At 45.9% G+C, this 26,822-nt stretch overlaps 2 protein-coding genes across 2 annotated transcripts in view; one reads left to right on the forward strand and one right to left on the reverse strand.

Annotated features, from left to right (window-relative positions):
• The window catches only part of MGAM2 (maltase-glucoamylase 2 (putative)), an 83,212-nt gene extending 82,188 nt beyond the window's left edge, over positions 1-1,024 (forward strand). The window contains 1 exon segment of the mRNA XM_035020314.1: positions 1-1,024. This exon segment is cut by the window's left edge and continues 9 nt beyond it. Coding sequence (XP_034876205.1) covers positions 1-1,024 — 1,024 coding nt within the window.
• Positions 1,025-11,188: 10,164 nt separating this feature from the next.
• Positions 11,189-19,071, reverse strand: LOC118021180 (putative DBH-like monooxygenase protein 2). The gene is made up of 13 exons (XM_035021271.1): positions 18,458-19,071; positions 17,420-17,566; positions 16,761-16,922; positions 16,455-16,538; positions 15,509-15,676; positions 15,206-15,308; positions 14,851-15,017; positions 14,424-14,515; positions 14,101-14,197; positions 13,901-13,960; positions 12,673-12,803; positions 11,831-11,945; positions 11,189-11,520 (listed from the first exon to the last, which is right to left on the reverse strand). Exons 1-13 carry the CDS (start codon positions 18,743-18,745, stop codon positions 11,278-11,280), a joined length of 1,857 nt encoding a protein of 618 aa, XP_034877162.1. The 5' UTR covers positions 18,746-19,071; the 3' UTR covers positions 11,189-11,277.
• Between the last annotated feature and the right edge of the window lie 7,751 nt (positions 19,072-26,822).

Raw genomic sequence — 26,822 nt, forward strand, 5'->3', positions numbered from 1 at the left:
TCCTGATACCACTACTCCTTCCCCCACAGGTACTACTGCTAGCACTAGTACTACCCTTCCTATCATAGGCACTCCTTTCCCAACAAGTGCTACTGGAGTTACAAGTCGTCCTACTGTTCCTAGTACCGCTACGCCTTCCCCAATAAGTCCCACTACTGCTAGCACTAGTACTACCCTTCCTATCACAGGCACTCCTGGAGTTACAACTAGTACTGCTCTTACTAATACCACTATGCTGTCCCCTCTAAGTACTGCTAGCACTGGTACTACCCTTCCTGTCAAAACCACTCCCTTCCCAGCAAGCACTACTGATGCGAGCACCAATACTACTGTTCCAATTGCCACTACTCTTTCTCCAGCAAGCACTGATAGTACTAGCACCAATGATGCTGTTCCACTTACAACTACTCCTTCTACAAATAGTAGTGCTGATAGTACTAGCAATAGTTTTCCTATTATGACAACTTTCTCTGGAAGTACTCATGCTAGGAACACTACTGTTGCTGTGGTAACCACTTCTCCTATAAGTACTGATGTTGTTAGCACTGGCAACCATACTACTAATACCAGTTCTCCTTTCCCTACAATATCTGGTGGTAACAGTACTAGTAATACTATTCCTACAAAGTCTACTCCCACCGATATTTACACTACCAGCACTAAGACCACCGCTATCCCCATCACCGATACCCTAAATAGTACAGGGAATGCAGTAAATATTACTGATGCAGATAACTCTAGCAGTGTTCCAGGTAACACCACACATGTTTCTATTCCAAATACCACAATAGCATTAGTTACCACTTTAATGACTGCTCTTCTAGACACAGCAACTCACCATCAGGTAACAACAAACTCTACAGTCAGTTATTTACCTATTATTGCAACTAATGCTACCACCAATATTATAAATACTACCACATATGCTCTAAATACTACCATTCTTGATAGAACAACAATGAATGCTTCTGCTACCATATCAACTTATATTGCAAATGTCAAAAATGCTACTCTCGTTCCATGATTACTACTCAAAGCAGGATAATTACTACAGACATCTCTTTAAAACAACTATTACAGATCTAAAAAATCAATTAAAGATACATGATCTTATGCTACATAAGTTTTCATAGATATTAACACTAGCTTTTATAGATATGGCTACTCTAAACACTGTAGACATGGCAGATACGTTTAAAGATGCATCCATGACTACTTTCATAAGTGTAATTAAAGAAGCTGTGTATACTTCTTCTGCAGCCAGAATATATACTACTATTTTAAAAATTATAACCCCTACAGCCCTATCAATTAAACTGTAGATATTTTATATATCCTCGCTAGAGACTTCACAGATGATTTTGGTATCTCAGATAATATCATATTAGGCTCTGTAAATACTATTGCTTTAGATGTAGTTATTGAAGTAACCTAACTGGTTCTTGGGTTATAGGACATGATACCATAACTGAGAACACTGGGGCTACGCAGCACTCACATGGCCACTATAGCAACAGTTGTTAATATTATAGTAATTATTTAATTAGTAATGTTAACAATCATGCCTTATTTTCCTATGGACTTTTCCACATACCATGGCTACCATTATAGCAATTCACTATTACACATCCTGAAAGTATTATCACTTCTAAAGCAATCCTAGCTGTAACCATAGATATGGAAAGTGCTACCGTTGTAGATCTTGTACATACTTGGACTCCAGGAACTAAAATAATTAAATTAAAAATATTAGATGTTACTTTTACTATCATAGGAAATAAAAAATGTGATTATAGATGTTAAAAACATAACTTCCTAAACTTTGCAACCACTACCACTGATACTCTTACTGTAAATTTGATAAGTACTTTTATTTACAGACATTAAATGCACTTCCAGGAAATTACAGTTAATTTTACTTAGGAGATCATCTTAGGCCCTTGCTGTTACCCTGAATGACTGAATTCACTTACAAAGCTCTAACTCTTCTGTAGACCAGAAATCACCCAGATGGAGGGGAATATTTAAAGATATGGCTTAGGGGAGATAGTCTCTGCCCCAGGATCAGAGTTCTTGTTTACTTTTAATTGATTGTAATCTTGTTTCCTTTTTCTCTTATCTACCAGCTTTTCCATTATTACTTCACTGTGAACTTCCCTTCTGTGTTAGAACTTTCAGCATGTTCTTGGTCTTTCATATCCAAATCTACTATTTATCCTTGGTCTGTTACTTTCTTAGATCAGCCAGACCCCATAAATAGACTCATGGTCATAATGAAATATAGCCACTTGAATGCTATTGAACGCTTAATCCTAGAACAGGATTCTCAAAATGTAGTTTGGAAACCCATGGGAGGCCACAGAACTCTTTCTGGGGTTCACAAGGTCAAATCTGTTTTCATAATACTATGCTTTTCTTTTCCTTTTTTACTCTCATTCTCTATTAGTAGACAGTGGCATTTTCCAGAGACTTCATGCTGTGTAGTGTCACAACAGATGAATATAGAAACAGATACAAGGATCTAGCTGTTCCTATTAAGATAGGCATTAAACAGATTTGCAAAATATAAAATACCATTCTTTTCACTATTTTATGCTTTGAGAATATATTTGTTTTTCATAAAAATGTGTTATTTATGTGAACATGCAGTTGATATATTGTTATTTTTAATGAATGAAAAAAATAAATATTTTACAAGGTATTTTACAAATGACTCAAGTTTAATTTTGAAAGCACATATTTGCAGATATAAGCTACCTAAACAAAGCACAGGATCTTCACTAAATTTGAATGTAAAGGGCTTTTTAAAAAAATATTTTATTTATTTATTTGAGAGAGAGAAAACATGAACAGGGGGAGGAAGAGTGGGAGAGGGACAAGCAGACTCCAAACTGAGCATGGAGCCCCACTCATGGCTCGATCCCATGATGCTGAGATCATGACCTGAGCCGAAATCAAGAGTCGGACACTCAACTGAGACACTGAGGCACCCCTGTAAAGAAAGTGTTTTTGAGACCACAAAGAGTTTGAGGATCACTTCCACAGTCAAATACATTATGAACTTGCCCAGCACTTAGGAACTCCAGCATCTGTGCCCTATGGTTCTAACTACACACACCCTCTACTATGAACACATCTGCACAGCCTTCTGACCTACCACCACACCTGCTCTATTGTGTGGCTGGCCTGGCGGGGCTTCCACGTGAGGGGCAAAGATTCTTTAGTGAGTGGCATTTTCCTTTTGGAATCTTCCCACAAGCTGCACTCTTCTGAATAAAGTTGATAGACCTTGTACCAGGGAATATATGCCTCTCAACTTGACCTTCCAACTCAAAACAAAACAAAACTCCTAATACCAAACTGTACCACTGGCCTTGGTCATAGACTCCCTCACTTGTGTCTTTACCGAGGGGGCTCCAGTGCCCTTCTCTTGTTGACACTATAAACCCTGATATGGGACAAAGTGTTCTGTGTCCTAAGGCCCATGGCGTTCTCCTGCCAGCCCACCATACCAAGGCAGATTAGTTGGCCAAAGGCTTTGCTTAAAGCACTTGGGATTTGGAAAACTGAGGATGAATTTGTTCAAACAAATTCAGTAGTTACTGAAATTCATTCCCTTTGTGTATATAAATCAACCATAATTGAAAATTTGGGATCTTGAAAAGGTAAGTACTCCTGGGAAAAAAAAAAAAAAAAAGAACAACAGCAACAACAACAACAAACACCAACCAAACAAAACAGAAAAAAGGAAACCTGGACTTCGGATGTTTGAAGAAACTTGAGGTTTGAAACTTGAGAGTCTAGACACAAGAGATATGATCCTGGACCATTTAGAAAACCTGGAAAGGGAAGAGGTAAAAGCAAATATCAGCTTGCTCCTTCTGAGCCTTGAGCCCTGTGCTTCCGTTAGACCCTGACACGGTTGATAGACTCCATTGGACCAGCTCTACGAATACCACCTGCTGCGAGGTTGGTACAGGGACTATGGCTTTAGGTGGACATGCGACTCCTTGCCTCAGTTTCTCATCTGTACGAGGGAGTAAACATCAGAACTGCAATGTACATGGAAATGCATTTTCAGTCTGTAAAATGCTATACAAAATTTTGTTATTTTTATTATTATTACATAATCCATTGAGTGTCCTTAATGTCTATTTAAACTTTTCCCTTCTTCTTCCCTTTGGATTTCCTGATAGCAGAGCAGTTTATCCTTAGTGCTGTTACTTTGTAATAAGGCTCCCCTGTGTCTCTTTTTTCAAATGTTTTCAAATGTTTCACTGCTAAGTTAAATAATGCCCATCTTTCCTCACTTTATAAAGGGAATGGATATAACTATCCCAATTTTAGGTTTAGGTTATTTTTCTATAATTTTTCTTAAGCTTTTTATACTTGCTGCTATTCATATGTTGCCTTCTAGAGAATAAAATGTATAAACAAAACAGACAAGAAAAATTTTGAAGTAGCCAGTAGAGCTCAGTGGACAGTGTATTTGTGTGTGTGTCTCTGTGTGTTTTCATGCACATTATTTTACATAGCGAACATCATATTTTCTGCCGGTAACATTTTCCTTGGTTTGTATAATGAAATTAAAGGTGTGTTTCTTTATGTTCTTCAAAGAGCCCTGTGACTTGACGGTGGCTCACTGAATAGATGGGAGCACTATTGCTCACAGAGGCCTTGTCTATCTCCTGTTCTGACAGTGAGATATTGAGTTGCACGATGCTTTCCCAAAAGTGACTTATGTTCAGTCTCTGCACTGAGGGGTGGACAGGATAATAGTTGTCCCTCAACTTATCTGCATGTGGTTATACCTCTGTTCACTTAGGTTTGGTCTAAATAGGATATAAATGTAGGGCTATTTGTTGAAATATAGTATACACATTTTATAATCACACCACAGTGAAGGGGATGTGAGGTGAAATAGTGTTCATACTGTACTGGAAGGAGCAAGAAGCAGTCTTCCATGTTGGAGGTGTTTTGAAGGCATCAGATGATGGGAAATCCTCAGAGGAGGTGATCTCAAACGAGGCAGAGGCTGATTCACTTGGGCATAAGATGTTGTTGTTGTTTTTAAGATTTTATTTATTTATTTGAGAGAGAGCATGAGTGGGGGGCAGAGGGTGGGGGAGAGAGAGAGAGAAGCAGACTCCCTGCTGAGCAGGGAGCCCAACGTGGGGCTTGATCCCTGGACTGCGAGATCATGACCTTAACCACGAGGCAGACGCTTAACCAACTGAGCCACCCAAGCACCCCTAGGCACAAGACATTTAGAGATATTTGGGAAACTGCTTTCACCCAACGCTAGAAGTTTTATTGCATGTTAATTTTAAGAATAATATGAGATACTCTAATTTCAAATTAGACAAGATTTTATTTTTCTTCCTGGAAAGCTATAATTTATGATTATAACATATCCTATGAACTTTGTGAAGATATATATTTATAATTCCAGCTTGAGAAAAATTTAGTCTTCTATTGAATTATTTAAAAAGATGATTAGTCAGACACAAAATTGGTAATATAGATGACAGGTTGTGTTATGGATATAACACAAGCTTATTTCCCAATATGTGCCCAAATAAAGGCACACCTGAGTGCAAACAGACTTTAGGGATTATGTAGTTTAAAATTGCTACTTCATAAAAGTTTCCTCTAAACCATATCTTTCCAGTCCTCATCAGCATCTGATTAAATACTTTCTTGAAAGGTTGCCCATTCAATTGTTGGGCAGTATTAAATTTTAAAACATTTTTTTGTGGTACAGAGATGAATTTTGGCTCCTCAGAGGTGATTTCCTGAGCTCTAATTTCACAGCTCAAGTCATCTCTGTAATAGCTTTCCACCTTTTCAATGGTGGCTACTATTTTCCTACTAATCACCTAGATCAAAGCTGCTTATTTCTCAAACGACACTCCCGTGAGTGTTTTAAGAAAAGGCCTGTTTACTTCTATTTAAATGTTGCCATTTTCTGGCTATTTAAGTAATTGTCTATAAAATTATAGTGATTTGCAGCTCTAAGAAATACATGTTAGGGGCACCTGGGTGGCTCAGTCGGTTAAGGGACTGACTCTTGATTTTGGCTCATGATTTCAGGGTTGTGAGATCAAGCCCCATGTGGGGCTCTGCACTGAGCATGGAGCCTGCTTAAGATTCTATCTTTCCCTCTCCCTTTGCATCCCCCCTGCCCACTTGCACTCTCTCTCTCTCTAAAAGAAAGAAAGTAAAGAGAGAAAGAGAGAAAGAAAGAAAAGAAAGAAAGAAAAAGAAAAGAAAGAAAGGAAGAAAGACAAAAGAAAAAAGAAAGAAGAAAGGAAAGAAAGAAAGAAAGACAGACAGACATGCTATTACTCACTTGTTTTTACTTGTATTATGCACAACAGCTGAAATTAACCCAAAAGAATACCGCAGCTTTCAGGCTGGAATTTCTCTGCTCAGAGTAGTCAAAAACTGTTGCTTGGAAAAACTTGACACTTTTCTAAATGGATCTTTCTTTTCCAGGTTACTCTTTATGTGCCTTGTTTTTTGTTTTTGTTTTTGTTTTTTTTGTTTTTAACGTTCCCTCCATTTTTCATGCTGTCTTTGTACAGTGTTTGGACTGGTTTCTTGTTTTAAATTGACTCCTTAATTTTGAAATGAGCTTGCATAAAAGTTGCTAGAATTGTATGAAGAACTCCAGTATATTCTTTACCCAGATTTCCCAAACATTATCCATAGATTATAAATTATTTACCATATCTGCTTTCTCTTTCTCTCTTCCTTCCCTCTTCCTCACACACAGGTATATAACTTGAGAGTTTGTAAACAAAATGTCTCATCATCACAAAATGCTTTAGTATGCATTTCTTAAAACACAGTAACATACTTTTACAAGACCACAATATAACCAGCCAAATCAGTAAATTGGAATTCATACAATACTGGCACCCAATTCACAGACACCAGTCAGATTTCACCAATCAAGCCAGTAATGTTCTTTATGGAAAACCCAAAACAAGGACAACAGCAACAACAAAGAATTTGACCCAGGTTGCATGTTGCACTGAACTGTTTAATTGGATTATTTGCTACTTAGTTGCCTCTATGCTGAAACTATTCCTTAGTCCCTCTTTTTCATTCACGAATTTGCCAGCTATTTGTAGAATATTCCTCATTTTTGGTTTGTCTAATATTTCTTCATGACTGCATTGATGTTGTGCATTTGGGGCAGAAATACCACAGAAGTGATGCTGTGTCCCTCTTGGTGCATCACAGCTGGACGTACATGGTGTCTATTTGTCCACTTTCGGTGATGTTACTTTGGTTGAGGTGGTGTGTGCCAAGTCTCTCCACAGGAAAGTTACTATTTTTTCTCATAGTAAGTAATAAATACACCATGAGGAGATACTTCTGAGGCTAGGCAGCTATCTGATGCCCCTCCTATTTGTTTTGTCATCCATTGATGAGTCTTGCCTCAATCAATTATTATTATGAAAATGGTGATTTTCCAACGTTCCTCCTGCATTCATTACTCAGCATTATAAAGGTTCTTTGTTCTTTACTATTTATTTTTTGAGTAATTCTTGGTAAATAGTCACTTCCCTAAGCCCCCTACATGTGCCTCTTTTCTGAGGTCCCCACATAGCCTCACAATCCAGCAACTAAAATTCTAACTCCCAGCAATTAGGGAGCTTTCAGGCTCTTCTTTACTGGGGCCAGTCTGGCTGATGAGTGCCTGTGTAAAGCCTTCAATGTGTGAAGCTGGAAAGTGATTCCTGTCTGTGTAGGAAATGGACTAGTCAAGAGCAATTGAACTTCTAGCTCAGGGGTCCTCAGTCTTGGGTACATATTGGAAGTTGGAGACTTCCATATTTCACTAATGCCTGGAATCTATGCCTATCACCCAGGTAATTCCAAAATGGAGTCAAGGTTGGGAGCCACCGTGTTGGTGGAATAGTGAGGCAGGGAGATTTTCTGCTCAGTCTCTGCTGACTCAGTGGTAGCAGGAATTTAGGCATCGATGGAAATTCTAGCCAACAGGGAAAAGAAACTAAGTTATCAGCTTCCTGAAAGAGTGAGAGAGACAGAGAGGGAGAAAGAGAAGGAGGAAGGAGGAAAGGGAAGGAGGAGAGAAGAGAAAGCTAGATAAAGGATATATGAGAGTTCTTGCAATTTTTTCACAAATTAGAAAGTGTATCAAAATATTCAACAACAGGGGTGCCTGGGTGGCTCAGTCATTTAAGCATCCAACTCTTGATTTCAGCTCAGGTCATGATCTCGGGCTAGTGAGATCGAACCCCATGTCAGGCTCCCCACTCAGCCGGGAGTCTGCTGGAGATGCTCTCCCTCTGCCCCTCTCCCTACCCGCGTGCTCTCCCTCTAAAATAAATAAAGAAAATAAAATCGTAAAAAAAATATTCAATAAGAAAGGCCAGGGTCATTGTAAACATGAGCCCATGGTTCCTCTTGTCCTCACAAAACCACAGAAAAAAATAATGAGGGAATAAATCCTTTATTTATCCTCTACCTTTAATATGGGGTTTTGAGTAGAGGAGGTGAGGTGGAGAAGGAACTGTAGTCTCAGTCACTCAGAGCCAACCTGACTTTAGAGACCGCGTCAGGGATGAGAGGGATGCCAGGCCCAAGGGACAGAATGTTGAGGAAGTTGGGGTTCATGCCTCCACCTCAGCGCTGAGCCCCTTCCTCCTGCAGTGTCATTAGGCCATCAGGAAACTGTAGTCACAAAGCTCATGAGCTGGAAAAAGACTCGAGGTATTAAGTCTCCCACCCTAAGCATGAATGGTTGAAAACATTTCCCCAGAAGTATTGGTCTGAGCTCTCAAGCCTCGAGGCATCAAGTCTCCCACCCTAAGCATGAATGTTTTAAAACATTTCCCCTGAAGTATGGGTCTGAGCTCTCTGTCTAGTATATGTACAATGTAAATGCATCCCTTTTAACTATAGAAACATCATTCTCTATAGGTTGATAGAGTTCCTCTCTCTCGGCAGTTGGGGAGCAAACACTCAGGCACTGGGAAAAGCTCAGAGGTGGGTAGTGTGAGCCCAAGGAGAAAATGGCCATTGAAGGGTTCGTAGAAACTTGACCACAGCCTCACAAGGGCAGAGCAGGTGTTTGTCCCAGTTTTTGTTCATTTCAGTGGCTCCTGTTCTAACCTAATGTCAAACACACAGATGGTGCTCAGTGAGTATGTGCATGATCACTAAATGCTGAAGTCAGGAGATGGAAAGAAAAATAAGACAAAAGAAGGAAGGCTAAATAAGAACAGGAAATTCAAGGGAGCACAAAGGAAAGCAGAGGTGCCTGGGACCCACACTGGGTCATGATCTGGGCAAAGGGAGCCACAGGGAGATTCTGGGGCAGAGCCTGGGAGTAGTAGCCCAGCTGGCTTGAACCTGTCAGGGTAGACCTGAGACTAAGGCTGCAGTGAAAACTGAGGATTGGCTTCTGAAACCCAGCCAGAAATGGTGTTTGGTTTTTGTTTTAACCTGGGACGTTGGGGTTGAAAGAATGTGCTTGGGGGCCTTGGAGTAATACAGAATATTGGAATAGAAATGTCAGACTTGACAAAGCAAGGAGAAAAGTGGTCTGTGCTTTGTGTCACGTTTCTATCTACATCTCATCTTGATCTGAGTGTTTTCTCATGCTGTAGAAAGTAATTTGTGTACTTCACTCAGGTGCCAAACGGCATCAACCATGTTTTAGGATCAAAAGGAAATCCTCCATTTCCCTTGAATGGTGGGACCACAGAGATACTCAACAGTGACAGGCACACAGTCCTCTGGCTTCAGGTGAGCCTAGTTTTTTCCACAATCATGAACTGAAAAACCTCTTTGATTAAGGACAGCAAGTCCCTCTGCTCACACATTACAAGGCCCAGAAGTGACCCCAAGCACTGAAAATATCCAGGACTGAGACTGCAGGAGCTGAATGTGAACACTGAAGATGTTGCATAATCTTAGAATGGAGCCTCCAGAATTCTCCAGAGGAAGTGACAGTAAAGATAAAGTGCTCATCATCTGGCATACACCTCTTCAGTCCCAGAGCTTCCTCTGCCAGGAAGCAGGGTTATGATGTTCAGTCAACGCTTGGCCCCTCATGCAGTGGTAAACAATTTACCGAGGCCAGCTCCCTGGTTTCTAAGAGACTAAGATTCCTCTAAACACCTCGGTATAGCCAGAGAAGGGGTCCCAACCCAGAGCATGTGAACAATGAGCAAGGCAATTCGTAAAGTAGCATGGTGACTTTAAATCTCAAAGGACACGGTGCTACACAGATTCTCAAGCTTAGAAAACAGAAATGCCCCCCAGAAACCCAGAACAGCCACTGCCAATGCACAGTTCCTTTCAACTGTGGTTGCAGATTGCAGCCTGACTGCACAAACGATTTGTGTCTATTCCCTGCTCTGTCCATGTGAACCTTCTTGACATGCCCTGGGCTCCAGAGCTAAGGACTGCCCCACTCCACCTTGGCCTTGACCCATTTTCAGAGCCCAGTTCACCCTGCCTGGCCAGTTAGGCTCTTGACCCCTAGTGACCTGAGTGTTGAGAATGTGACCCTTGGTGGGATAAATAAAGATCATCTCATAGAGGCACAGGTGAGAAGAGCAAGGACTGCAATTGATGTTGCCTTTTGGGCAACTGGATCCTCAAATACCCTCTGGATGCCTTATCCTGAGCCATTCAAGACACTTCCCAGCTTCCTCTCCTGGACCAAAGGCTCAAAGGAAGGAGATGGCAACAGGAAGTGAGTTAAGTTCTATTTATTCTGATGTCTTGAGCTTTGTCCCTTAAAACCACAGCCTTTCCCTTTACTACAAATCACACATGTGGCTTGCTGCCTCTGCCTCACAGGGAGGGTTGGGCCAAAAATGCCTTAAGAAAAGAACCAGGAGCCCCCTTTAGGGTCAGCATGGGCAAGGGAGGGTTTGGAGGGCTCTCCCTCTGCATGCAAGCCCCCCCTTCCCCAGCTGGCACCCCCTTAGGTAAGCTGGAACATCAGACTTCTCAGAGAGTGGTCCAGCCTTGAATCCAGGTTTTGTCAGAAAATATGTGGTCCCATCAGTGTTTCTAAAGCTTTAAGGACTGAATTGCATCCCTCAGCATGGAAGAGCCTCATGGAAGAGTTGCAATCCCCAGGCCTGCAACGTCATGGCCTGGGTCATGGGAAGGGGCACAAATGGGGGACTTTGGGGAGCCGAAGCAGAGGGGAGTTTCTATATTTGATAATAAGGGGAAGGCTGAGCAGAGAGGAACCTGAGTATTTGAAATGAGGAGACAGCATCAGACTCCAACCTGCAGGTTGGCAAGAAGCCAAGAAAGAGCCCCCTGCCCAAACAAGAGGGCAGCCAGAGGGAGGTGCCTCAGGCTAGCAGTGCTGGAGCCTGAGAGGGCCACTGGTTCAGCCTTGAAGCCTGCAGGGGTTTTGTCCTGGGGCTCCACTTTGCCTCCAGAGGACTCCAAGCAGAGTCCCCGAGCAGTTGGGATGATTTCCGGAATCCAGCCTGTCGTGTTTTCCACCAATTCCTGCAGCACAAGGAAAATGGGAGAAAATGGTTAAAGGCAGAAGCCGCCCCCACTCATGTCCTTTTTTCAGCCCTTACTTGCTGATCCCCAGTTTTTGCAGCCTCACAAACTAGCTGGGAGACCCCCACCACTCCATAGTCCAGAACAGCACCAGCCCATCTTTCTGCTCCCCAGCCCCTCTTTCCCTGACCCAATGTTCCCGCCTTTGTCATTCACCAGCTTCCTCCTTTCTTTTCCAAGCTTGGCCCAACACCATCCCATACCCTGCCATCCCCAACCCTGAGAAGGTGCTGTCTCCTGGGACACTCACATCAATGGTCTTTATTACCACCATCTGCTGGGCCTTCTTGCAGGCTTTCTCAGCCTTCTTAATGTTCTCTGGGGTCCACTCAACATTGTTCATGGCCATAATGCCCTCCATGGGGCTGCCGTAGGCAGGGGCAACAAACGATAGGTTAGGGTCAACTCAAAGCTTTGACAAAATGCCTTCACGTTTGTTAGCATCATTTCCATGTCAGCATAAGCCAAAAGGAGTGCCTCACAACTCAATAAGACAACCATGAATTTGGTAGAAGGAGAAATTGCAAAACTCACAGACGAGAATTTTTTAAAGTGAAAAAGAGAAATTCCTGGCTCTTTAAAGAAGTAGTTCTTAATCTGGGAGCCATGAAGTCCAAGAAGGTGGATGGAGTGACTTCAGGGAACCAGTAAAGGCCCTGAAATTGTATGTGGAATTGGTGTGTCTGCACAGATGTGCATTTTTCTTGGAAACCCTCACCCCTAAATAATTAAGGGTCATTACTTAAAAGTAAACAGTCTTTGATTGAATCAGGTAGCGCATGAGAAAGAGGCAGACAGAGAATTTGTACATAAGTGATCTAACTTTTATAGGTCAGTTCTTATCTGCTTTTCTGAATGGCCTCATTGATATGGGGGGAAAAAAACCCTATTTGGTCTTATGTCAGAGCTTTGAGAGTCAGACACTGACAGAAGCAGGTGTTAGGAGGGCAGGAGCCAACCAGGCAGCCCACTGAGGAATCCTGACTCACTAATGTAGGAGGTAGTAGGTGGTCTTCCTTTTTCTCCTTCTCCAGTCTTCCCCAAGACCCCTCCCACACATACTTGAAGGTCTTATCTTCCAGGATGACTCACTCTGATACCTCCTCCCCAAGCTCATGGGCCACATAGATGATGTCAGGGTACCCCATGCAGCTGGAGATGTTGTTTCGGGGATAGTAGAAGAGGAAGATGAGGCACATCTCATTAATGGTGCTGGGACCTCCCTGGAGAAGAAGAGAGAGACAGAGATGGAACACAAAGTCACAAAGGCAAGCAGAGTGAGGGGAACAAGACAGACAGAAAATAGTGTAAGCGGTCATTCTACCAATGATGCTGTTTTCCTTTTCACTTAACCTACAACCAGCTGACTGAATGTTCATCTACTTCTTACCCTCCCTTTCCTTTTACCTCCTCTCTTTCCAATTTGTGGACATTGATATTATTTCCAAAGAAATAATATCTGCCCTGTCCTCTACATTTCAATGGCCTCTGCTCTGGTTTGAGGAGACAAGATGGTTGAGAAGATGAGAGAAGATATTGAGTTTCCTGAAAAACTCACTCCCTTTTGAGCTTCTCCAGGATTCCTCATCTCTACATGTCTAAAGCTGGACCTACTCAAATATGTCACATGTTCAGTTCACCATAGTAGGGCCTTATGGTTTTTCCCTGTGAATCCCCTTATGCACTATTCCCATTTGTCTCTTATGGTATGTATCACTTTCTACATCACATAATAATAATATATATGGCTGTAGTTTCCTCCTCAATAGCATGCAATCCCTTTGGAATCCTATAAGCACTGAACCACTCTTGACACACAAAAGGGGTGGGGTTCCTTGTGACCATAACGACAACGGCTAACTCTAATTGAGCATCCACTATAAGCCAGGCAATGATCTAGATGTTTTACATAGGTTAATAAATTCTTACAATTTTATGAGGTACTATTATTAGTTCCTGTATGAATTAGGAAACTGAGGCGCAAAGAAATTGAATAACTTGTCTAAGGTTAGAAAGTTAATGATTGTGTTGACATTAGAAACCAGCCACGGAGAACAAGAGTCCATGCTCTGGGTTACTATAATGTGCTTTCTGCCCATGGTCTTAGTGGGTCAACGACAGAGAAAGTAGGGAATCCTTGTATCCATCTTAAAGTCACGGGGATGTGAGAGCATGAAAAGCCCCATGTGAGTGGATAATACCATTGGATGGAGAAAAGGGCTTCAGCTGGAATAATCAGAGTCACTCTATAGCCAAGGCCAAGGATGGGCTCTATTCTGAGGTCATTGTGCTTGACCACGGTGGGAAGGGAGGTACTTACAAAAGTCAAGGAGTCCCGGTCCAGCGTCTGGTAGTGACATTCCACCAGCAACTCATCTCCCTATTCAGAGTGAAACATGAAGGCTGAAAGTAAGACACAGAAGGACTGGTACAGCCTTAGAACTCTCTTGGCTAACAGTGATGACCTCTGATCCTGCCTCCCCGCCCCAACTCCAGTCATGCCTCCCCTCAGGCTCCCACCAGTTTGATCTCTGCTCGATAAGGTAAATCTCGAGTCTCTTGCAGACTGAAGTCATAGGAATCATCTTTGCAGATTGTTCGGAGTTGTGCTCCATTTCTAGAGGGAATGAAGTAGTGTATGGGCTCATGCTGGGGGGACAGGTTGCCCAAAAACAGAAAAGCTCCTCCTTCCATAGTCTTATTCCAACCACCTCTACTCTAGGGGTAGTTCCAGCTCCTCCCACTCCCAACCAAGCATAACCTTATGTTGCAGAATAAATAACTATCCTCAAATTTGCTCCCACATGCAGATGGGAAAGCTTCAAGTCCATGCCTTCCCTTACCTGTATTGCACGGCCTGCAGAGCACGGCCAGCCAGGTGGGTGTGGAGCAGGTAGCCATAGACCTGTATGTCAGGCACTGGGGCCCCATTCATCTGTGATGGGGAGGAGACACATCTGGTTTGGTAAGAACTCTCATCTTGCCCTGTTCCTTGATTTGCCTCCCTTAATATTTGACACCCTCTTCATATGACTGACAGGAGCCCCTTTCGTTCTACTGGGCCCTCATGGACCCTCTTCCTGCCCCACCCCCCCGTCCCCAAAGCCCCAACTCCTTCCTTCCCTTGCATGATCCAGGTTAGCGGTTTTCCTGAGCACCGGGTGTAGTTTTTCTCAAAGTCCCGGGCTCAGTGTGTGTGTGCTTACGGACCAGCCCAGATCTGGGATGGGAAACAAGGAACCTCAGGGAGGATGTGCCTCCCAGCTTCACCTCTTCAAACTTCTCTGTCTTACACAGCCCATAGGACAGGAAGGACTCTGCGCCTGGGGGTATGAAGTGGATGGGGAAAGTGAAGAAGCCCAGCTGGAGGACCCCCGTGTCGTATTTGCGCAGCTGTGCAGTGTAGTATAATCGGATGCCTGAGGAGTCATACACACCTGGTGCAGAATGGAACAATGACAGAAGACAAGAGAGCTGGTCACAATGTGAGATCAAGAGGCCCAGGAAAGCTGGGACAGGGCTGTGACCAAAACAAGCCAGCGTGCCTCCCACAGCAGCTTCCCAACTCCTAAAAGAATCAGCAAGCTGCACCAGCTCTTCCTCCATAAATACTCTAGATGCTCACCAGGAAGGTTGTGAAAATTGCTGTAATGAATCTCCAGTCGTATCCACTGGGGGTCTAAGGGGGTCCCAATAGAGACACCCACATCATCTGGAAACTGGTAACTCTGTTGGATGGAGGAAGATTTGGCAGCAAGAAGGGCCTGGTGCCAAGTGCAGGGACTGGAACCTGCCTGTGTTTTCTGGCCCTCATCCCGGACCTCCCCTATCTCCTGCTCTGCCATCAGTCAGTCCAGCAATCCCAGTTGCCTGACAACATGCACTCTCCCCCCCCTTAGCCACCTAGTTCCCTCATCACAGGACTCACTGTGCCCCCGACAGCCCAGCCCACGATGACCTGTGAGCAGAGGGAGAAGGCAGGGTCAGCCCCATAGCAGTCACTGATGCCCGTGGGGAGAACACTGGCATTGCCACATGCATACACCAGGATGTGATGCACCATTGTCTCGTTGTGCTTCGGCAGCTTGGGCTCAAACTGGGTGAGAGATGGAGGCAGAGCATGTCAAGATCTTCTATGTCAAGTCCTATTCTCCCCATCCCTTTTCCCCAAATAAATCTATACTCATTCCCCACTTCTGTGTCTCTTTCTTTTCTACTTGTTCTGTTTTTCTTCCCCAACCCATCACTTAGCCCACTTTGTCTGACTTCTTTCTCACCCCACCCTTTTAAACTCCTCCCCCGAGTGCACAACATATTAAATCTAGCCAAGAATATCCCCAAGACTCCTGACTTTCTCTTAATAACATCACCAGTCCACTATATCTGAGCACATGCCTCATTGGATTCTCCTCTAAAGAAAAAAAATGGCTCCCACACATTTGTTAGTTTTTGTAAGATCAAAATTTGAAATAACTCAACTGTGAAATCAGGTGACCACGTTGGAGTTCCCTTTAGCCAGACTTCACTGACCTGAGAGCCCTTGGCCCTGTCCCCGCAGCCTGAATTTCCTCCTAGGCCATGAGCACAACCAAGGTGGGGCTTATACTTTGCTCTTTGGAAACACTTACTAATTGATGACCTTCATCAAAATCTTTGCTGCATTGTGGGGCTCGGATAGAACAGTGCTGGGAGTTATAGTCCTGGGCTCAGGAAAGCATGAAACTACTACCCCCACCAAATCTGACCAGGCGCCCATGTTCTCCCAGCTACTTCTCTCTGGGTTCCTCTCAGCAGTTATCCAAACACCATCCCTTCAGAGTTGACTGTGCCCACTGCATTGCTCAACTGCCTTAGCAGTGTCTGGTTCACTGTACCTTGAAGATGTGATGCTTCTTGCTAACGATGGGGAGAGGGAGGAAGGTGCAGGCATATGTGGTATCATCCTCTGGAATGAGGTACTGGAGAAGGACACACAGAGGATGAGCTGGGTTGGAAATGAGGCTCTTAGAGAAGACAGGGAAGGGACAGACCAGCTTGGTGGTCCTTGGAGAATTACAAGAAGTCACAGTAACATCATTTCAAGGAACGTACTGAGTATTAGGTGCAAGAGGAGGGTCTAGATTGAGTGGGAAGATGGGAAGGAGGCTTGGAGGTTGCTGGGTGGGGTGGAGGACTCTTACATCAGTGATCTCCAAGTCATGGATGATGGTATCCTCAGGGACATCAAGGTCATCAGGATGGACTGTTTGTAGCAGGAAGATGGACTTGATAAAAGTACGGTCCCGATCCAGCTTCAGAGTGTCATCCAGGCCGTAGGTGGCCAGAACCTTTATGGTGTCACTCTGGGGGTGTCATGGGCATTGAGGTGCTACTGCCCGTGAGCAGCACTTTGCACACACCCACACCCAAGGACTGACACAAGCCACTTGCTCATGGCTACACAGTGGAATAGAAAGAGCTTCCGACTCAGGGGTCAGAACTAGTCGGGTTCTAGTTCTACTTCAGGGGCCAACTTGCTGAAAATATTGAGCAAGTCACATTCCCTCTCAATGCCTGTGTCCACCCTAAAGTTCAGTGAAATCAGGCAAAGTTCCTGGAGAGGGGAATGAGAGGAAGCTGGGGTGGGTGCTTAATCTGTAGGGAATCACTCTGTGGAGAGCTTGTGGATTTGGAGAGGGGCATGACTGGGGCAGTGCCTGGAAAGGTAGAGAGGGAGAGAACCCCTGGGAACTGTGACTGCTGCCTGAGACACATGCACGTTCTAGATTGGGGGTGACTCCACATCCCCAAAAGGAAAAGCTGCTTACGATTGAATGCTTTTCTCCCCTTACTATTTTACCGTAATGTCTTTGTCGTGAGGGTCACAGGAGCGGAAGGGCCTGGAGAAGCGCATGGTGGTGTAGATAGCATCTTCGGTCAGCCCTTGCAGCTCAGCATCCTGGCTCCCGTCCTCCTCCAGGGTGTCTTCATCCACCAGGTGCTGATCCTGGGGTCCAGTGAAGTCCAAAGAGTAAGAACAGGAAACCCCAGTGGTCATGACTTTGGAGAAGCTGGTGTCCCTTTAGCAACCCCAAGGTACTAAATTGGCAGAATCCAGGTCCTTTATTTTGCAGTTTACTCTTGGGACAGAGCATGACATCAGGGTGGATCCCTGGGACAGAGGGATGGACAGTGTCTGTACCACTTGGCCTTGATTTACTGCTCCCGTTCCAAATCCCAAGTCCATAAATCCTAGTGTTCCTGTATCTCCAGCCCTTGAAAGCTCACTTACTCTCTGAACTCTCTATGCTATTTGTCCTTTCTTGTGGCTCATAACATTGACACTTCCCCATATAAATGCAGTTCCTATGGATGAGATTCGGAGAGATGGGTGAGCTGCTTTTTCATCTGTAAAATGGGGTAGTAATCATCCACCTTATAGTGAGGCTGTGAGGTTTAACATGGAAGGATTTTGGAACAATGCCTGGTTGATCAAAAGTACATAACAATTTTAAGCTGTTATTATTGTAGCTGCTGCTGTGGTTATTAGACCACTTTATGTTGTGGTCAACCTGACTGAGCTTAACAGAAATTAGGGCTAAAGACTGGGTCTCAAATAGCATTGACTCTCTCCCATTGTCCTGCATTTAGTGACAGGACATTCAGGACTCTTTCAGTCCAGTGGTACCATTCTTTAGCACCTTAGGGCCACGCAGTCCAGAAGACCTATTTTGAAACTCTCTGGTGGACCATTTCTGTAGGGAGAGGTCAGTAGTCAACTGGTGTTCTGGGCATGTTCCTGGATAAGTTTGGAAAATGTGGATCCTTCCTGGACTCAGAGCCATCCTCAACCAGCAAGAGACCTTCATCCTTGGAAGGGAGACACCCTCAGACTTACCGAGAAATAGATGTTGCCATCAGGCAGGACTCCTCCAACAACCAGATCACTCCCCACTCTGGTGTAGCGATTTGTGACACCCAAGCCCACCCAGCCAGTTGTCCGGACCTGCAGCTCAAAAGTGATGATCTCAGCCTCAAGGTCAAAGTCCCAGCACAGGAAAATGACATTGGAAGGATCTAGGAACCTGGAATAACGCAGGCGAGATGTGGGGCCAAGGTGTTTGCCTTGGGAGGGGGCTGCCAGGGCCGTAAGTAGGAGAAGTCTGAAGAGAAGGGCACAGGTCATGGCTCCTGGGGTCTGGAGTATCTCTCCTACAGATGGACACTCAAGAAGTATGGATTTATATGTGTCCCTACCTGTGCTGGGCACCGTGCCATGGGGGAGGGACAGACTGGGGCTCTTCTGATCTGATTATCCTCTGGATTCAGAGTGGTGCCACTTACATAACTCTGGAGGTGTGAGGTGCCCAGAGAGGGTGCAGAGCAGGGACCTGACATGAAATTCTCAGGAGCAGGGCACTTAGATTCTTCTACTCCAACCCCATGCCAGGGTCTTCCCTGGGGTTTGGGTTTTTCCCTGCTTTTCCTTCCTTGTCTCTATTTCTCTTTCCCTTTCTGCCCCCACCCCCACCCCTGTATCTTTGATGTCCTTACTGAGCACTCTGCTCTCTGGCACCTGCCCCCTGCCCCAGCTTTTATGGGCATTTTCTATATCTGGAACTGGGGCATAGCAGGGGGAAGGGGCAAGACTGAAGACATGCAGCAGAGGAAGGAGAGAAGTTTCTGAGGGGGAATTCAGGGAAGGCTATGATTTCCATCTCCCGGAGGAGTCTTTGCTACTAATCCCTGGAAGGACACATAGAGGTGAAGGAGCCATAATCAGCTTTCCAGATGGGTGAGTCTGGGTTGGCCTTGAGTTTCTGCACATTCCTGGGGAGCAGCAAGGAGGAGGAGGAGGGGAGGGGAAGAAGAGGGAGACAATGGAGGTAAATGTAAACTGGCCCTTGGGATGCTTGGTGCTCTACCCTTCCTTCTGTGAATTGCCTGCCAGAGAAGTCACATTTAGTGACTCTCACTCTACTGGGGGCTTGGCCCAGGGTCCCTACTGACAAGTGCTTCAGTATTCAAACCATAAAAGCACAGAAGGAATGTTAGAATATTAGAACGCCAGAGTGGAAAGGAATTTTAGATCCACTTAATTTTTAGATGAGTAAAGGGAAATACCAAGAGGTAACAGGAGGAGTGCCTGATCCCCCATGCAGTCAGAGGCAGAGTCAACACTGGCACACAGGGGCCCTGCCCCCAGGCCAGTGCTCTTTCCACTATTTGCCTAGGTTACAGACACCCACTGGGCGCCTAGCCACCCGCAGTGCCTTCCCACCATGGCTTGCCCTGGTGAAGGGAGTTGTCATCTGCGGACTGCTTCTTAGGGAGGAAACACACATCTCACTCTATGCCTGGCGTTTTTTTTCTATCCAGGCTCTGACATAGCTGAGCGGAAGCTGGAAATCACCTCACTGACCCCCAGTGTCCTTTCACCATCAGACAATGGAGAGGCTCTGAAAAACTAAGGACGTGTGCCCAGTAGGCATCCCCTAGCACAGAAACTGGACCACACATCACATGGGAATTCAGCTCAAACCTCAGTGGACAGGAGCATCTGTTTATGCCTCCGTTCAGGGCATGCATACTCTTTTCATTATCTATTGAGTTCATCAAAGCTGGTAAGGACCCACCTGAGGTTGTTGGCAGCTGCTGTGAGCACCTGAGTAGGAATTGAGGTATGTGGGAGAAAGAAACCCATCTCCCAAGACAGCGACCATAATGCCTCTGGGCATGGGAGCAGGGAGGTTGCTCTGCAGCCATCTGGAAGGAAGAGGCTTACCTTGGCCCAGGATGGGAGTAGGGCCAAAACCAGAGGAGCCTGGGGAGGCACTGACCTTGAGGAGCAGGAATCCAGGGAGGAGATAACAGGAGTGTCAGAGACACTCCGATCCCAATCGCATTTGGGGATTAAGGCTCAGGGAGGGGGAGGCAGGGAGACAGGTCAGCCAGCCCTGTAAACCAAGATGGGGCCAGGATCCCTTATCCTGAAATCTGTCTACCTGCCAGAGTGCCCACCTGAGGGAGGGAGGTGGGAGCCAGTGCCTGCAGCCTCAGGGTTTCTGCTCCCGGGCTCCCTCTGGCCACCCACTCGGCTTTTCTCTCCCTGTTCACCTTTTCCCCCAGTTCTGGTTTGCTCCCTGCTCCCAGCCCCCTTCCCTTTCATCATCTGATCCCCAGAGCCACTCTCTCCACAGTAACCTCAGAATGCAATGCACATGGCTTGCTAGGTGAGGATGCCTCTGTGTTGGCACGTACATAATTCTGGTGTTCAAGGTGTGTGATTTGGGCAATGGTTCCCAGAGCATCATCCCCCGCCCTCTCTGGAGAGAAGAGGTTGGGAATAGGTAAGAGCAAGAGCCAAAAGAGAAGCGACACAGGCGATGGACATTTTGTGCACAATCATGTACATTTGAAACGGTCTGATATAGAAAATATTAACAAACCCACTTTATACACAAAATTGTACATAATGAAAATGAGCGTTTTTTAAAAATCCAGAACCACAAAGATTTCAAAGTTATCAAGCCAACTGAATTAGAAACTATATTATGTTGTCAGCACATGGCATCAATAACCATTACCCTTTGCCAGAATCACGTGAACCATATTGTTGTATTTATATGTCAGCTGATTAACAAAAATATCGAATCTGGGAGGTGCAAAGCCCCAGGATGCCAGGCCACAGCTGTTCCCTGATGTGTGGGCTCCCCGGGGTGATGGGTCTGTGGTCTCACCTTGCTATAGTTCCCTTCTTCCTTCATCAAGGGTCCATGAAGGCTCAGACACCTCACCGGGAGCACCGACTTGAATACAGTGCAATTCCAGGTCTTGAAATAGTAAAGTTTGGTTGCTAGACACCTATATGTCCCCATGTTTTTGTCTGTAAAATGCTGAGGGTGAAGAGACGGTCTTTAAAGATTTTTTATTTTCAAGAGAGAGAACACGAATGGGAGGGACAGAGGGAGAGGGAGCGAGAATCTCAAGCAGACTCCATGCTGAGCGAGGAGCCTGATGCTGGGTTCCATCCTAGGACCCTGAGATCATGACCTGAGCCAAGACCAAGAGTCAGACACTTAACTGACTGCACCACCCAGGGGCCCCAAGGGGGTCTTTTAAATCTAATTTCCCGGATCACTGGTTTCCAAACTTTATGAGAAATGAGACCTCTTGCCAATGTTAGAAAGTTATGAGAACTTGTGATTTTCATCTCAGCTGATGACTAAGAGAGAGATAAAGGGAGGTAAATCCTACCATAAATTCTGTCATATGTAAATTGAATTGGCAATTTACCATTGACGTGACAGAAGTCAACTCACTAAGTGCTCCGTCTGTGCCAAACTCTATTCCAAGAATTTTTCGTGTGTGTCTATTTACTCTTATGAAATCACTCTCATTATTATCTTTATCTTTGAGATGGATAAACTGAGTCCGAAGGCCACAGTGCTAGGTGATGCCAGCACTGGGCGTTGTCAGGAAAATGTAACCAAAAATCAAAGCTCCTCCCAACTCGGGAAATCTCTCCCCAGAAGTAGAAGAGAAAGAAAGCAGTCTTATTATTGAAGAAGCATTAAATCAGAATGTGATATACATCCCAGGCATTTTGTTAGGAAGACAGGCAGAAATCCCGGCCTTTTTATACAGGCCATCAGACACAACCCATTACATACGCGTTCTCGAGGTAAGTGATAACCAGTCCTCAAACAAGAGGCTGGAGAGGCCGTCCCGGAGTCACTTGTTAACTGCGGGGCCCATCCGGGTTTACCCAGAGGACGAGTAATCTTACCATCTATCTTTATGACAGGGCATCATTTTGCAACTTGGTGTGAGGCATGCGCTCTAAATAAAGTCAGGCTCATTTTGATGTTTGTATTTCAAAGAGATTGATTGCAGGTCCTAGAGAAAAACGTTTCTGGGTGATTTACATGTATTTCAAAGAAAGAGAGAGAACTTAAAATTACAAGATTTCTAAAGCAAATGCTCTAAGGAAATGGACAGGAGGTAAGTCTCTTCCCTTATTTTCAACGGGGAAAATTAAGTCTCTTATGTTTAATTTGTTAGTTGACCTTACAGAGGAGAACACAGGAATTGGAAATGAGAGCCCAACTGTCTACTGCCCAGCTTGGCCTCGGGGCCGCCTCTGTGCATGTGTGAAGCATACGGGGGAGGGAGGTCTTCGCTCAATCTACTAGCCTACTTGCTTTCACTGAGATGTTTTGAATCCCTTGGGAAGATTTGAGGTGCACATTCAGAACCACTACTGTCTGTGTTCAGAATCGCTGGGGCACAGGCCACGTACCTTCACTAAGGCACTCAGTGAAGGTGGGGGTTTTGTGCCTGCCTGCCTGAGGGCTGTTGGCATGCAGGAAACAGGAAACCCCATAGGGTTTGAACCTCAGTGAGACAATGAGACAAAATACTGAGCTTCCTGGAAAAGCCACTCCCTTTTGAGTTTCAGGCCTAGAGTGTCAGTTATTAATTGCCACCTTATAGACCTGGATCCTGTTCTCTTGACCTTGACCCACTGCCTCACAGGAGAAAGCCTGTGAGGCCAGGGAATGGGACCATTTTCCATCCTGTGGGGCTGGGCACTCATGGCTACTGTGAGTACAGGTAAGAGGCCAGGCAGAAAAAGCTCTCCATGGGTTGGGGGAGGGAAAGAGGGACCAGTAGGCACAGAAAGTTTTGCTCCCAGATCCCAGCCTTGTTAAGATCCTCACTGGTATAACACCCCCACGAGAAAGCATTCCTTCTGCTCCCAGGAGTCTCCTATTGGCATTGCTCATGGGTCCCCCTCTTCAGGATTTGGCTGCAGCTGATTATTTGGGGGAGTTACTGCTACCCTCGGGACCTTTAGCTTGACCTGTGTATTTCAGATGCCACTGTGAGCTTGGTGGAGCAAAGGCCCAGGTGGGTCCTGGTAGCTCGCGGACAGAACAAAACCCTGCACTGCATCCTGAGGAATTCCCAGTACCCCTGGATGAGCTGGTACCAACAGGACCTCCAGGGGCAACTACACCTGCTGGCCACTCTGCGGAGTCCTGGGGATAAGGAGGTCGTATCCCATCCTGGAGCACATTACCAGGCCAGGAGGGTCAGTAGCACGGAGCTGAGCCTGCAAGTGACCAATGTGACCCAGGGCAGAACTCTCTACTGCACCTGCAGTAAAGACACAGTGAGAAACCCCCCTTAGACAAGTGAATACAAACCGTCCCAGGTTGCCAACCACAGACCCAACCTCCTCCTCTGCCCCGACTCCTCCCACGTTCCCCTATATCCTCCCTTGTTGCCTCTTCTCTACAAGCAGACTCTTCCTGCTGCTTTCCCATCAACCTTTTGGTGAATGCTAAGCCTGCCCAGCACAGCGATTTAACCACCAATTTAGCCTCTGAAGGGCTCTGTTGCAGAACTTCCTCTGCCACTTGGGAGCTTTGGGAAAGACTTCATCTCCCTGAATCCTGGTTTCTGTGCCTGTAAAGTACAGACAGTAACTTTACCCAGCTCAGAGGCTTGCCGTGAGGATCAAATGGCATGATTCTCCACAGTACGCCTATGTGTTTTAATACCAGTATCAATGCCCAGAGGGGTGCTGGAAAGAAACCTGGAGGAATTCTGAGAGCTCAGAAAGGAGGAAGAATGAGTATCTGAGTGTGTAGCCCCTACTCACACCCCTAGAATAAACACTCACTTTTTCAATTAGATCCCCACACTCGGTGCTCGCCACCACCTAGATGTCTCACCCCGCCCCCCCAACCTCAAGTTGATCTTTTTTAAAAGTAAGATCCTCAGAGAGAGCCTGACCTAGAAAGGACCAGGGTCTGGATCCACAGTGAGGGCTCACCAAACATTGACTAAGCAGCCATGGCTCAGAACTGGGTTGGCCACCTGAGCAAGGCCATACATGGAGTGAGGGTGGAACAGGGAGGCTCAGATCCCAGGTGAATGTCCCAGAAGCTGCAGGCAGGTGCACTGAGGGAGAGAGGCCCAGATCCTGGGAGCCCTGCAGAGATGGGAGGCCTGAAACTGGCTGTAGTGGGGCCACTCTGCTTCTAGTTAGGAGCAGCTCTATCCCAGAGGGTGTGGACCAGATAAGCAGGTAACTGGGGTGCAAGGTGGTGGTGAGCGAGAAGACATTTCAAAGCTCAGTCTCTGATGGAGGTCTGGGTGGGCTGTGGTCCAAAGCTGCAGGCAAGCACGCTTTCCTCAGGCTTGTGGAGAGGGAGGAATTTTGTCCATCAGGGGGCACTATCTGCCCATAGTTCTCCATGATCTGCTCAGACAGGGTCGGGCATGGATCACAGGTGTGAGTCATCTCTCACTGCCCCTCTAACCTCACTCAGGTGTTATGGCAAACACCTGCCCAGCTCTAGCGGACTACAGCAGTGATGGGGAGCAGGTGTAGGGCCTGGCCAGAGTCCTGGAGACATATGGATTCGTGTGTTCTCTCCTCCCTCCAGGAAAGGTACCTCTGAGAACACCCTCACAGGGAAATCCTTGGTCAGAGGCCACCAAGAGGCTGTTAAATACAGAAATGGCAGGGCGGAGAGGCCTGGACCACCTGTTCTTAAGGAATGCTGAGGTCCTGGAGGAGGAGCAAGATGGCGGAGGAGCAGAAGACCAGGATCTCGTCTGGTCTCAGGAATTCAGCGGGATAGGGATCCAACCATTCTGAACACCTACGAACTCAACAGGAGATCGAAGAAAAGAAGAGCAACAACTCTCTCATCAGAAAAGCGACCACTTTCTGGAAGGTAGGACGTGCGGAGAAGTGAATCCGAGGCGATACTCGGGAGGACAGACGGCAGGGGAGGGGCCTCCGTCGGCCGCTTCTGGCAAGTGATAGAGCCGCGGAGCACAAAATCGGAACTTTTAGAAGTCTGCTCCACGGGGGGACGTCACTCCGGTGGCTAAGCGGGGGGTGGAACCCTCCGGGACAGTGGGGTCTCAGGACCCTCGGGGTCACAGGAAGACCGGGGGTGCCTGAGTGCGGCAGAGCTCCCAGGTATCGGAGCAGGGAAGCCGGCTGCAGAGGCGGAGCCCAGGCGCGGGCTCTCAGCTCGGGGTGGCCATAAACCGTGATCCGCGGCCCAGTCGGGCCCCTGCTCCTCCAGCAGGGACCCAACAAGCGGCAGATCCGGGGAGACTCACCTTCCTCCCCCGAGGGGAGCCGCGCGGGAGGGCACCGCAGGGATCTGCTGGGTTTGGAGACTGCACACGGGGTCGGGTGCCAGAGAGAGAAACGCGCGGTCACAGGCCGGGTGGGCACGGAGTGCGGCCGGAGACCGGGGAGACGGGAGTGACTGACGGCTTCTCTCTGGGGGCTCACTGAGGAGCGGGGCCCCGAGTTCTCGGCTCCTCCGGGGTGGAGATTGGGGGCCGCCATGTTCACTCTCTGCCTCCAAAGCCGGAGGGAAAGCTCGCAGGGAACAAAAGCCCCGGAGAGCAAACCCGAGCAGATGACTTAGCCGGGAGGGGGCGAGGGCGGGGCAATTCCGCCTCCGGCAGAGACAATTGGAAACCACGGCAACAGGCCCCTCCCCAGAAGATCAGCGAGACCAGCCGGCCAAGACCAAGTTTACCGATCAATGAGAATGGCAGAACTCCAGCGCTAGGGGAATACTGCACATAGAATCCATGGCTTTTTTACCATGATCCTTTAGTCTTTCAAAGTTAATTTTTTTTAACTGTCTTTTTTTTTTCTTTTTTTGAATTTTTCTTTTTCCCTTTTGCAACCAACATCTTATCAATCCCTTTTTTAAAAAAAAGTTTTTATTTTTCATTTTTAGAGTCATATTCTCTCCCTTCATAGTAGTTACCCGTATTTTTGGCATATATATGTAAGTTGTTCTCTTTTTAAAATTTTGAGATACAGTTTCTTCTAACAGATCAAAATATACCCTAAATCTCTAGTGTATGCCTTTGTTCTAGTCTCCTGCCTGATCACATTCTCTCCCTTGTTTTTCTTTCTTTCAAACAACTTCTTATCAATTCCTTTTATAAAATTTTTTCTAATTTTCATTTTTACAGTCATATTCCATCCCTTCATTTTTTTACCCTTACTTTTGTACATATATAGGTTTTTCTTTCTTTAAAATTTTGGGAGGCACTTTCTTCTAACAGACCAAAATACACCCAAAATCTAGTGTGTGGCACTGATCTATGCACCAGCCTGATCATATTTGATCATATTCTGTTTTTTTTGTTTTCTTCTGTTTTTGTTTGTTTTTACCGGTTTCTTTTTTTTTTTTTTTTCTTTCTTT

Source organism: Mirounga leonina, unplaced genomic scaffold, assembly GCF_011800145.1.
Source record: "Mirounga leonina isolate KUSES-001 unplaced genomic scaffold, KU_Mleo_1.0 Mir_174, whole genome shotgun sequence".
Taxonomy (NCBI): Eukaryota; Metazoa; Chordata; class Mammalia; order Carnivora; family Phocidae; genus Mirounga; species Mirounga leonina.